Source organism: Branchiostoma belcheri, unplaced genomic scaffold, assembly GCF_001625305.1.
Source record: "Branchiostoma belcheri isolate BF01 breed outbred unplaced genomic scaffold, Haploidv18h27 scaffold9, whole genome shotgun sequence".
NCBI lineage: Eukaryota > Metazoa > Chordata > Leptocardii > Amphioxiformes > Branchiostomatidae > Branchiostoma > Branchiostoma belcheri.
The window spans coordinates 1,455,047-1,469,391 of record NW_017804575.1 but is presented as its reverse complement, the minus strand read 5'-3'; the positions used below and the strand labels follow the sequence as shown (position 1 = coordinate 1,469,391).

At 41.4% G+C, this 14,345-nt stretch overlaps 1 protein-coding gene across 1 annotated transcript in view; it reads right to left on the bottom strand.

The window, feature by feature from the left end:
- LOC109487881 (MAM and LDL-receptor class A domain-containing protein 2-like) overlaps window positions 1-4,197 on the bottom strand; it is a 33,778-nt gene extending 29,581 nt beyond the window's left edge. The window contains 1 exon segment of the mRNA XM_019791988.1: window positions 3,795-4,197. Within this exon segment, the coding sequence (XP_019647547.1) occupies window positions 3,795-3,885 (91 nt within the window). The 5' untranslated portion in view covers window positions 3,886-4,197.
- Window positions 4,198-14,345: the final 10,148 nt, after the last annotated feature.

Sequence of the window (14,345 nt, the reverse complement as noted above, 5' to 3'; positions counted from 1 at the left end):
AAAGGAGGCTACTTTTAGGTCGATTTCTACTATGTATTCAGCCTGCGAATAAGTCTGGTGGTGACTAGCATGAGACTAAACGTTATGTAGACTAGCATATGGAGAATGTTATGTGTTTATTTGAGCAAGAGAGGAATTAAAATTTGGGGAGAGGTAGCGGTTTGTTCAAGAGAAAAAACAATGCTCCGCGATATTCAATTTTATTCCCAAAACACGTTTGGGTTCACTAAGATTGCAACATTATGCTACATTCCCAATGCACTACATGTATGTTGTACATTAACAAACATTACACTGTGTGTGCGTGCGTACGTGCGTAAGGGGTGTGTGCTAGTTATATATGTGCCCCCATTACGTGGATTGTGACACCAAATGGCAATAATTATAAGTCTAATGTTTTCAGCAATGGTCCGTGAAATACATGCATTACTGGCTGGTGGGGTTGAAACAAGAAGGTTTTTATGTACATGTTGTAATTTGAATAGAATAGAGGACGAATGTCACTTTGTTATAGAATGTAGATTATAATTTATATAGTAAAGAGAGAAATGATCTGTATAGGCTTGTACAAAACCTATTTCCTTACTTCATACACTTGAGCACTGTAGAAAAATTCATATTCCTAATGCGACTTGACAAACCTTCAATCGAAAAGCATATCTGTTCCTTTATCTCTACTATAACTGAAAAGCGAGAAGTTGAATTTATGTAATGTTAGCTAGTTTTATTTTGTAATTTTTTCATCATGTTTTGTTTTGACCTGTACTTAGCCCAGTGTGGCAAAAATGTGCAATACAAGTCGGCATTCATTCAATATAACCCCCCTTGGCTGAATTGAAAGTAGCTTTGTACACATGTCGCAAAACGTTTTCTATAATATTGTACAGACTTCTAAACTGTAAGGAGGTTGACTGAACTTTCTTGGCGTCTTTGAAGCCGACTGCGGTACGTTACGCCACGTTTTCCTGGCTAGGAAGATAAAAGCCATGTTTAGTCTGTTCCTGATCGTCCACTTTAATGTTTTGATCGCTTTGTATTCAGTAGGATTTTGGCTCGAGTTCAAAGAAGGTATTGAATGGCCTTGGCCCTTCATAATCATGGCCAAGGGGGAGGGGGGGTCGGGCTTTGTTCACGAAAAGAACGAATTCATCTTACTAAGTAAACATCGTAAAATCCCGCTGCTGGCAGGTTCCGAGAATGGTTTGTAATAAATTACCGCTAGAGAATTTCACAGGGGATTGTAAATGTGTTTGGATTTCCTCCTATGTGCTATTCCATTAGTGCTACGGGTAAAGGACATTTGAAACCCCGTACAAGTGTCTGTGTACAATGTACTCTCCAAGCAGAGGTTGTGGGGGAATGATCGTTACATTCTTTTTATATATCTGGCCGTTTTTTTTTGTCCTGACCCCTACCGTCGGTGGCCGCGGACCTATGCCTTCTCTGGCTAATGGGTACTGCCTGGCCAATTTGATACTGTCTTTTTGCCACCGAGATATCTGCTTGGAGATTAGTGTCTGTGTACAATGCACTGCGAGATGATTGAACTACGCTCTGTGTGTGTGCGTTCGAATCCCCAAAGGTATAGAAGACAAGTAAGCCAGCTATTCAAATGCACATTTACTAATGAATGCGAGAAAAACGCCAATTTCTTCCCATTTTTCTCACGCATTGTTAAAAAAACGCCCCTCCTTTCTTTGTATTTGTGAACACTCCCTCAACACTTGGCCTGAATAGCACGTTTTGATAACACACGATCGCGCGCACGGCCTAAGCTTCATGGGGGTTACTCGTCTGACTCATTCGGTAATTTCTTCCACCATCCGAACGGGTTTCTTTGTTAACGGGGAAACGAGAAGGGAAACCACAACTGTGTATGAAATCACCAGGCGTACTTAGCAGGAGTATGTAATCTCTCACCACGGTCGCCATACTGTCCCTGCCCCCGTATTAACAACCTACCGCATGCATTTTTTACACACAGTACACACACAGAACCCCACTACGCACTGTGGATCAACCATAGTCATTTTGTACATTTCGTGTTCATGTACACAGTACAGTGTGCAAAATACCTGGTTGCCCAGTTGCCCCGGGCAACCAAATTTTACTTTTGGCAACCTATTGTTGAACCTAGGTAGCCCAGTGTGTTACCTAGGTTTTAAGAATGCCCCCCCCCCGAAATCATGCCCACTTGGCTTGCACCACTGTAGCCGTCAGATGCTTTTTAATTTTAGGTATTAATGGCTATTACTAGTATCAATTAAGTTACTAAAGGTTGTTAGAAATATTGTCAAAGGCTTATGTATGTAACATTACTTAATTTGAGGAAAGTAGTAACTTGTAGGTGGCAACCTAAAATTCTGATGGCAACCTAATTTTTGCCGTGGGTTCAAAAACACGTCTTCCATGGTTTACAAAATAGAAGTCAAACCCTCCAGACATAGTAAACATAGCTATACTTTTAGACAATTAATTACCTTTTATTATGTAGATTTTGAAGTCATTATGTATTCTGTTTCAATGCTCTTTTATCATTTTTATTTGCAATAGTCTCCGGGCAGGAATGTGAAAAAAACTTATCCAACTCTACTTAGTTAGTTATCATAACACTTTTGTCTACAAATATGTTTGATTAACTCGTGTGTAGTTGTTTATGTCTTCCTACATTTGTTTATTTCAATGATGTTTATTGAGTCCTACGATAGACGACTTGTACCTACTAAAACCTAAAAAAAAAGGTAGTCCCAGTAGGAACTATTGTGTATCTCGCTGACAAACCCCTCGGGCTCAACTCCCCCGTAGCGGTAATTTAGATAGGCGGGAGAAGGGCTCTTGGCTGCCGAAGGAAAACGGCTAATGGCCCGATACTAGTTTGGCACCCAGGGTATACTGGGGAAAACACGCGTATCTTGTTTACGATGTTCGTGACTGTAGGGTGCGGGCGAAGGGCGAAGGTACGCCGCCATACGGGCTTGGTACAGTCCGGGTATGTTCGTTTGGAGGTTGTAATCAAAGAAACATGTCTTATAATCCCAGTGTTTACCCTTGACGTCTAGTATTTTCTTGTGGGGCAATATTTTAAAACAGTTCACAGATAGAGTATGCCGTGCGTGAACATAACATAAGTAGCAGCCATTTGGTTTATATAGAGTTATATTTTCGATCTCAACAGAGTTAAAGTTAGCTGTATTAAAAAGCGGTAAAGGGGTAAAAAATACACAGGAACGGTATATTTTAGGATAATTTAAACCTAATAATTTTTGCGTCTTCTCAGTTTTTTTTTTTTTTTTGTGGGGAGGGGGGGAGTTGATGACTAATGTGAAAAGGTTAGTAACCCAATTACTACTAAACGTCCTTGTATCGCTTTACAGTCAGTCCGATATGTTATATTTCCTGTCAGGTTTCAGAGTACAATACTGGGTTGCCAGAAGCTAGGAATGACTAGGCTAACTGACGTCATACTTGTCTTACCTGCAATAAACACCTGAGTTTCGCCTGGAGACAAATAAGATCAAATAACTAACGCCGTGTAGGAAGAATGTAGACATGTAGGTGTAGTTTTGCGTTTATCTAGTCTCTTTAACGCAGGCTTGTCTTTGTATATAATCGGAGGAGTAACATGTACATAGTGTTACAATAACGAGTACGGTAAAGGTCCCCCCTGAAAAAGATGGCGTCGCCGGGTCGACTTTCACACATACACACAATACAAAACATCGCACACTACGGCGTCCGGCCGCGGTACGTGTAACAACAATAGTGTAAGGATACAAACAGAGCGTTGTACGTACCTGATGTGTTCTGTCCTACCACAGGTAACATCCCGGGCACACACATGAGCACGAGAAACACTCCGTACTCCGTTAGGAGTAGAGATTCCATCCTGGGGCAGGCCGAGTGTGTTCCCGGTACCGGTCACTGCTTCTTCAGGATCGCCATAATACTAGTAGTGGTAGTACGTAACTCGCAGCGAACTCTCAGTCCTACCGAAGCCTCGAGCGCTCGTAAACAACACAGAATTCCGTATTTCCTGTACCAAAGAAACGATAGGTGTTAGATCGGGACCATTCCGAGGGAAAATCCGGGCGATATCGTGTCTAGTTGCCGCCAAGTTTTGCCGGAACGACCCCGCGAGCGAGCTAGTAGCAGCCGACCCCGGCACAGGAATGGAGAGAGCCTACCCCAGCCTGGCAACACGCCGTGACGTATGGATTGTCGGGTCACGGGTCAGAGCGCTTTCCGCCTTTGTTTCGTTGGCGTCGCAGTCGGGCTACCAATGACACAGGTTCCCACAAGGGGCTATTCCAAAGTATTTCTGGGGAAGAAGATATTGTCTAGCCTCTACCATGCTTCGGGAGGCGGCAGGAAAGAGTAGAAATCGGCCAAATAGAGAGATAACATGCAGCAAAATGTTCTCTCCCAGCAGACAAACTCCCCTGACATGTTATCTCTCTATTTGGCCGTGTGAAAAAGAAACCGTGATAAAAAGCCAAAAAAACACGCCAAAAATAAGCCAAAACCCAAACCTCTGCTTGGAGAGTAAAGTTCATAACCCTATTTCATATCATAAGAGGAGGGGATAGCGCATATAAGTTCAGATACTTTTAAAGCGAGAAAAAAAAAAGAGAAAATTTGGGGCAACCCTTCAGTTTATATACGAGTACCAAGGTCGTTGCTAGAGTTAGACTAATACCATACAATAGACTGAAAACTCTGGACTGAAAATAAAGAAATCACACGTGAAAACGCCGGGCAAATGGTGGGAAGAGAGTCAGCAGCAAACCAGGAGAATATGATCCATCAAACGTCTGTCAATAAAAACCCAGCCGGACAGGCACTGGGTGGGTACACGCCATTATTGATATCTGCATACATGTATGTGTCATGTATATAATATATCTGCATCGAAGCGTACAAACATCACCACGAGTCACAGGAAATATACTTTCCGGTACCTCCATTTGGTCACTAATACTTTAGGCCACACCAAGTAAATTTTATGGATGACGTCCGCGCGCGCATTGATTTTGGCCTGTTCCTAGAAAAAAAAAACACAAGAAATTCCGCTTCCTGTAACTATGACCAAAGAGTCACGACAGTGCCGCAAATAGGTTTGTACTGACCAAAGATTATGAAGCATCAAGCAAGGAAATCATGACTTCAATTAGGAATTCAGTTTGGTACATGCTGCCACATTTGAAGAAACTTGCTAACCGCTCCATTCTATCTCCCCAAACAGGACGACAACTGCTGTTCCACCTGATTTATTGCTGTTTTGATGATGAATATAAAAGACTTCTTGCTTGTTACACTGTGTCACCTCATTCAATTTGTGTCCTATCATTTGTCGTCTCTTAGTATATTTCTAATCTAGGCATCTTGTTTTTTTTCGCCCTCTCGCATTAGATTTAGGGTCTCCAAAGGACGTCATCCATGAAATTTACTTGGTGTGGCCTTACCAGCAACCCGTGAGTCAGGCTCATAGCCAAGGCCAATATCCTACATGTATGAGATGTCCAACCCCCTATACATGACTGATTTGTGTGCTGTCTATTCTGATAGGCTCCATCCAAACCATGTCCAACTACAATATCTGCTTAGGCCACAGCAAGTAAATTTTATGGATGACATTCTCCGCAGACTCCAAATCTAATGCGAGCGGGCGAAAACAAAACAAGGCGGGCCGAAAAAAACAAGGCTCCTACAATTTAAAATTTGACTCAATCATTGTACAAATGGTTTTGATGCAGTGGGAACATCACATATACACAGTCAGCATCACATATCACTGCATCAACGTAAGAAACAAAACATTAAATCAGAGCCTTTTCTTGTCTCCTCTCTTCATAGTTATCTGCCATCCACCTTCCAGCATGACAACACACATTTTTGCCCATTTTCGGCATGTTGACCACTGTCAGAAGGCAACAAAATTTCTTCTTTTTTTTTCCAAAATCAGACGAAAATTAATGCGCGCGCTGATGTCATCTATAAAATTTACTTGCCTTACGTAGGCCAATTTCTGTACACTTTATTCCATAAGCGAGAACATATCATCAATACATGACCATATGGTAACTCAGATACTGTTTAGATAGTAGTTTGAAGTAAGTCAAGTTTTGTAGTGTTGTTGTATTACTGCCACACATTGTACCTTGTACGATTGTTGAGCAATAAAGTTCATTCATTCCTAACAGTCTAGCCTCCATTGCATGCCAAATAATGTTTTTTTGTTGTTTTTTTTGGGGGGGGGGTCGGTCTTTAGGGTCTTTGGGAGCTTTTATGTGCTATTTTCTGATTGCATACAGACAACATAGGCGGCCTGGTTGAATTACCCCCGTTTTTAGAACTGTGTTAATCAGAAAACAGCCGAAGACCACCAAACCCCCAGTTCTATAACAAGCATGCTACGGAGGCTAAACCAAGTTCATAGTCTCTGATTTAAAAGTCTAAAACTGCATAAACAAGTCCATATATTCCATTTATACTGAATGGCAATCAGGCTGCAATACATTGGAAATAAACTGGCGGGGCCATCACAAAACGTTACGAGGTGACCTCCCCATATCTGCCCTGAAATTACAACCGAATCGCCCGGTTCACTCTCAACAGCAGATCGTCAATTGCAAGTTCACGTGTCTCTACGTGAAGGTCGTCTGTATGTGTCCAGTCGATCAGCAACAATTACGAAATTATACTGGCGCGTCGATGGCCGAGTTGGCTTACGCTTTACGCACAGGTTTCCCTTCAATATATATAAGGCCACAGCAAGTAAATTTTTTGGATGACATCTTCCGCAGATTCCAAATCTAATGCGATAGGGCGAAAAAAAACAAGGCGGGACAAAAACCAAGATTCCTACGTTTTCAAATTTTGACATCATGAACCCTGTTAAACAAGAAATGATACCTATATTGTGTTAAGTTTACTGCCAACTGTTACAATATCCATTGTCACTAAAAAAAGAAAAGTTTTCAATCAGTGTACAAAAGGTTTTGATTCAGTACATTTCATATGAAAGGAATAAAATGGATCACTGCATCAAAGTAAAAGACAAAACCAGAGCCTTGTCTTGTCTTCTCTCTTCATATATGTATTTATCAATCCACGTTCCGGCATGGCAACATCTAGAGTTGCCCATTTTCGGAATGTTGACCACTGTTAGAGGGCAACAATTTTTTTTCCAAAATCAGGCGAAAATCAATGCACGTGCTAATGTCATCCATAAAAATTACTTGATCTGGCCTAAGTCATAAAACTAAGCGGTCACACCGCGAAAGGGCTCAGAGTATCCGTTTTTATGATTTCTTTGGAACAATACGGTTCGGAAACAAACCATGCCCTCATTGTGTCTTCTATGTTTTGTCAAGTGCGTTAGGTATAGAGTTGACCGATACACGTGCACCGGTGCAGAACTATCCTACTATCGGAGCCCCGGGGCGGACTTTTGACGGGCATGTTTACAGACGGCTACTGTCCTATTTACAAGGCCCACATGCACACGTGTGTCGACACGGGTGGGCGGAGTTAAAAACGACACAGTGTCCCCGAAATGTGTCAACGTACAATGTAGGTAGCCTCTACCAGGCACCGCGGATCGCTGGAAAAATAGTAGAAATTGGCCGAAATAAAGGGATAGTATACCAGAGAAGATCCAGGGCCATAGAAGCTCCAATTTGCGACCCACGGGTGTCTGGTAGAGGCTACAATGTAGGTACTCTCCAAGCAGAGGTTTGAGTTTTGGGTTATTTTTGGCGCGTTTTTAGGCTTTTTATCGGGGTTTCTTTTTTGCACTGGAATTTATTTGGGGAGTGGGGTGAAAAAAAATTCCAGTGAAAAAAAGAAACCCCGATAAAAAGGCCTAAAAACACGCCCAAAATAAGACAAAACCCAAACCTCTGCTTGGAGAATACAAAGTCTCTACCAAGCTAACAACGCGGGTGAAAAAAAGAGTAAAATCTAGCAAATTGGGAGAATATTTGCGTAGGGGAGTTTAGCCAGCGTAGAGTTCAGTTGCCCGCGAAATTATAATCTCCAAGCAGATCCTACGGTGGCAAAAAGACAGTATCAAATTGGCCAGGCAGTTTCCATTGCCCAGAGAGGGTCCAATTGGCCGCCAAAGAGTTGAGGTAGCGACAAAAAACAACAACAGCAAAAACAAAAACAAAAACAAACAAACAAACAAACAAACAAAAAACGGGCCATATATAAATAGGTAACGATCTTCCCTCATCAACCTCTGCTTGGAGAGAAATTAATTCTCTCACGGACTGACTCTCCTGGCCAACTATTTCCTTTTTTTTTACCGAATTCTAGGATCCGTACCCCCGTAGGAAGGCCTGGTGGAGGCTACGATGTAGGCATCAAAGTGCGCACCGAATTTTCTACCAGGCCCCACCCCTTGGTCTTTTATTACGCGCTTATATCTTCGGCAGAAGGTTATGGCTTAGATAGTGTAGGAAGGAGGCTAGGGTTTTTCATCAAACGTCTGGGGCAAATTGTACTTCCAAGAAAAAAAATGTAGTTCCAAGAAAAAAGATCAGTCAGCTGTTTGCTGTAGGCTAGGCTGTCAAATCAAGTGTGACGTATTTCCTTTTGTCCGACGCGGGCGCCTTGTGTTAGAATTTCCAAAAACTCTCTAGCTGTGTTGATCTAAATTTCTGAAATCTTGTAATGTCTCTACCAGACTCCTTGAACATAGTGGTGAAAAATAGTAGAAATTCTTATAGCATACTATGTAACATAATATGTTTTAGGAATTACATACCCATTGAATTTATCCGCCAAAATTTTGTCTATCTATATTTCCCTAGCCTCTTCCAGCCTTCGGGAGACGGCTGGAAAGTGTAGAAATCGGCCAAATAGAGAGATAACATGCCGGGGGAGTTGGTCTGCTAGAGAGTACAGTTGCCGCTCCCGAAGCCTGTGCGGGGTTGCTACGATCAAACGTATAAAAGTAACCCCCTCATTATTCCAACAAAAGAACTGAGTATCTCAGTGCTAAAAATGTACTCTCTAGCGGTCCAACTCCCTCGGCATGTTATCTCTCTATTTGTTATCTCCCGATTTCTACTCTTTCCAGCCGTCTCCCGAAGCCTGGTAGAGACTACTACTGTATCCCCACAACCCACAATCTATTCACTACCCTCGTCGTGTTGATTTCAATTTCATTCCTAAAGCCCAATCAGACTCCCTATAGAATCCGTAGTGACATGTGGCTTGTATTGAGAGGCGTGATACCTTCCTCGGCAAAAACCTAGCAACTGCACTGGACTCACAATGATCAGCTGCGAGAAAATGAAACTTTAGCCCACATTAACGTTTACTCATCTAATAGCCTTTGACAACCCAATAAATCAATCTAACTCGTAAACATAATACCGTTATCAGCATATGTACCCACTGACCACTGGCATACAAGACAGGGAAACTACGAGCTGAATTTGCGATATTTGGTGATTTGGAAAATTGTTCCAGATAGTCATAGAAAAAAATAGATGTTCGATATTCAAGCTTCTTAGTCAACTTCCGTGTATTTCAACTCCTTAGAAAAGATTGACGATTTAATTTCCGGACTCACTGGATTCAAAAGCCGCGCGGTCGAGGATGGTGCAATTTCGTGACTTCCATATAGACCCTTGTGGATGAAAACGATGAAAAGAGTCTGGATCCGGCTTTGTACTGGATCACCCCCCTCCCCCTCCACCTGCTACCATGTTTGTCAAAGTACCTCCGTAAGGCCACAACAAGTAAATTTTATGGATGACATCCTCCACAGACTCCAAATCTAATGCGATAGGGTGAAAAAAAAACAAGGCGGGCCAAAACTGAAACAAGATTCCTACATTTTCAAATTTTCACATCATAAACCTTGTTAGACAAGAAAGGATATCTATATTGTGCTAAGTTTACTGCCAACTATTACAAAATCCATTTGTCACTGCAAGATAAAAGTCAATGTACAGACGGCTTTGATTCAGTGGGAACATGACATATAGAAGGAATGAAATGCACCACTGCATCAAAAAGGCAAGACAATAAATCAGAGGCTTGTCTTGTCTCCTCTCTTCATATTTATCTGCCATCCACCTTCCGGCATGGCAACAGACATCTTTGCCCATTTTCGGAATGTTGACCACTGTCAGAGGGAAACAAAACTTTTTTTTTCAAAATCAGTTAAAACTTCATGCGCGCGTCGATGCCATCCATAAAATTTACTTGCTGTGGCCTAACCTTCTGTCGTCCTTCAAACGATATCGTCGCCATGTTTGTTTATGCGAAGGGTGATATAATCAGCCTGATCACACAGGGCCCAGGAACGGGGGCTAACACCTGCACCATAACGTGATACTATACCACAGGGCATAGGCCCTGTTCATATGAAGTCAGTGAAGGCGCTTTACATGTGGTTTACCCCGAAGCCGGTTTCAAGTGGCCCCATCTGAACGCTCCAAATCACATTGAAAGCGCCTCGATCCCAAACCACTTCTAGAGGTGGTTTCGAATCGGTTTTCCCGCATCGCGATTCGGCCGAGATACGCTGGGAGGGGGGCACCAGCAAGCAGGTCGTTGACCTCTGACATTTATAACACACTACCTTGCGTATTTTCAACAAACAACAATGAATGCAGTTTCGGAGAATCGTGATCGAGCACAGTTTAAAAGGAATATATGGCACGTGGACCAGATGTGAGGAATGCGAGTTACCCGAATCGCGGTTCGGGTGATTTCATATGAACAAGGCCTATACCACAGGGCATAGTCGACATTGGCATGTACTGTTTGACAAGTCAATATGTACTGAGTGGAAACCACGGAAGGTGCTCGTTCAGAACTATACTACAACGTTTGCTATGCATCATCTAACTCCCTAATAACATGTACATTATACGACATCAGTACGAAATGTCATATGGCAAACCTACAATATCTAATCTGTGTCACTTTTTTGCTACAGTGATTTTCGATTGTCTCTCTGCACCGTTACTAAATGCAGCGTGTAAGTAGGATTTTATGAAGAGTCTTGACAGTCTCAATATGACGTTCAGTAGGAGAGTCATAATCGTGTGGAAGTGTTTCCACTTGTACGGTGTAAGGGCTCTTGTGGAGATGCTTGAGTCTGGAGTTCTGAGATGCCGCCGAGGACTGGGGTGTTTCTGGGGACTAGAAGTATGTGCTGACAGTCCATAGCAGGACTCTACACTCTAGAACAACAGAGGGCTGGGGAAGGATGTTTGGTGGTCGGCAAAAACTACATCATCCAGAATATCCTGTCACAAGTTCGGAGTAGAGTGCACACACACTGACATGTTGAGAGAGAGAGAGAGAGACAGAGACAGAGACAGAGAGACAGAGACAGACAGAGAGGGAGAGAGAGACAGAGGCAGAGAGAAAGAGACAGGCAGAAAGAGAGACAGAGAGAGGAGACAGTCAAAGAGAGACAGAGAGAGAAACATAGTCAAAGAGAGAGAGAGAGAGAGAGAGTCCGCCAGAGAGACAGAGAGAGAGAGAGAGAACCCCCCTAAATTTCTGCCAGATGGGTGAGAAAAATAAAATAATATAACAAACATTCAATATTCTTCTTGAAATGGCTGTAGGTCCACGTATGTATTCGCCAACCTTAGTTCAAAAATGATAATTTGCATAATTTGACATTGTACACGTAGTCATCGATGGTATATGCTTTACATTTCCACACATACAGAGAAAATCGCACCCTTAATTGCTCATTATTTCTATTTACGGAACACCTCAATTAAGGTTTGCTTGTTAAATCACGCATGAGCTTGGTTCATTAACAACGCCTTCATAATTCCATATCGCCGTGCTTGTTACAAATGTTGTGCAATAACAAGAAATTGATCTGACTCTAGTGATCGATTGCATAACGGCACTAATATAGATTGATGCTATTCTTGTACTGTAGAGCAATAAAGGTCTACAGTCTCATTTCAGGCGGCCCGAAGGATATACATTTCACAGAAGTTGGTCCTGTTTAATAGGCCAATATTCCGAAATATTACTTTTGGGGGATATCCTGTCTATGATTTCGGTGTTTCACTAGTTTCATAAAAACGATTATTGTCTGCTATGAGTATTTTAGAGATCACAGTAAAGTAACCATTTAAGAGTATACAGGTATGCTCTTACATTATAAAACGGCCGATTGTATGTGTATAGAAGACAAGAGTTCCACGACAATCCGTCACCCGGTTCTTGAGTTATCCCCGTTCGAAGATTTATCAACAAATGCTCCTGCAGTTCCAGAACAAGCCGCTAGGGAGCCCAAACTCATGTCACTTCTTCCCTATATATATACATGGCCTAGCCCAAAAGCTATCTACCATGCAAAATTCGTCACCCTAGCATGTCCAGATCATGAGATATCAAAACCAGAAGTTCCAACAGTACCAACAAAAGCCGCCAGGGGGTCCAAAATCTATAGTCATTTCTAGGTCTCATCAAGACTTACCGACCTACTAAGTTTCATGACAATGCATTAAAAGCTTCTGGAGTTATGCTGTTCACAAACAAACAAACAAGCAAGCAAACAAACAAACAAACAAACAGACAGACAAACGGACAAACGCTACTAAAAACATAACCTTCTTGGCGAAGGTAAAAAAGGTACCCCAAATAATCCTGACACGAAGCCTGGTACAGGTAGGTACATGTATAAGCCGGCCAAAGCATGGTTTGGTTGCATCTGGCATATACAAGTTATAGGCTTTGCCAATGGTCTATTAACGACAAATTATTAACCAACTTAAGTACGTTTGGACTACGAAAAACACCACACCCACTGTACAAAGTCAACGTCAGTCAACAATTCTTTTCAGATAGCTTTCAATGCTTATTTGATAAATCACAGCAATAACCTATGAATGTAGTTTTAATACATAAGGCCACAGCAATTTAATTTGTTGGTTCTCGGATTCGCTTCTTCATTTTTTTCTGATTTGTGAAAAAAAAAAGATTCTGCTTCTGAATCAACTAAAAATGCTCATATTTTGCCTCCAACAGTTGAGGGATGTCCTTTTCTTCCTAGCTGTTACAGTTTTTCTATCTACGAATGCACTGGTTTGATTAAAAGTTCAAAATTCATTGTTTAAATATTAACCCAGCCTTTTGTGTTGACTTCATGGCTTCTATCGTAACATTTGGGGCTATAATAGGATTCCTAGACCTGTCTTATTTTATTTTTTCGCCCTGTCGCTTCATATTTTTTATGAAAAAAATTCGAGAACCAACAAATTAAATTGTTGTGGCCTAAAGCAAAAAAATAAACCATTAATCTGACACTAGTTAAACGATAATCGACGTTGACTTATCAACTAGTAACCTGAAACCTAGAAACCAAGCTCGACGTATCCATACCCCCCTCCCACGCCACGCGTTTTAGTCATGACATCATTCATAAATATAATTTTTAGCAAGTAATGAATACAATTATTGTTCATACACATGGTGTCTACAGTTGCTTCGATGATCTAGTTCATACATGTATCTGCATTGTATATGAGATAGGAATCGTATTTATACGATTCTAGCAGGGCACAGTCATATTAACTTGGTGTAACTTGGGTTACAAATGTTAGGTGCTTTAGTTGTAGACTGGTGAGGGGAAAAACGAATAAAATAATGCTGTAAGAATATTGTTGTTTCCTTTACTTTAACACTGGTACCGTGGGAATATGTATTCCAATCTGTCCATTCCTCTATCTGTTCACAATGGTCTACATGTATGACCTGGTCCAGACGGCTGTGCTAATGGTTGAAATGTGTATTGATAGAAGCACAATTTGATATCTGAAATATGAAGCAATTTGATTAACTAAATTTATAGTAATTGTGAATGTAGGCTTACCTTATAATATGATAAATTTGAAACTTTAGGTGTTCAGTCTATTTAAAAAAAAATTGTTCCTTGCTAGAATTGGAGAATATCCTGGTCTAACTCAAAGAATTCCCATTTGTCCTATAAAAGATTAGAATCACAATGTCTGGTAAGAGAATCTGGAACACTAGTAGATATTGGAGTAAAAACACCAGAATTCCCATCTCTACTAGTAGAGACTGGAATTCCCATCTCTACTAGTAGAGTTCCCAACTCTACTAGTAGAGATTGGAACTCAGTAGTATAAATACTAGGATTCCCATCTCTACTAGTAGAGTTGGCAACTCTACTGGATTTCCATCTCTACTGTGACATATACATGTACGTAGCACTATAAATTAATTACCCTACGTAGCAGAATATAGATGCTTTCCGTCCGACTACGATCCACAAAGCTTCAAAACAAATGTCCACCGCCATATGCATCTCCTGGCATAACTACATT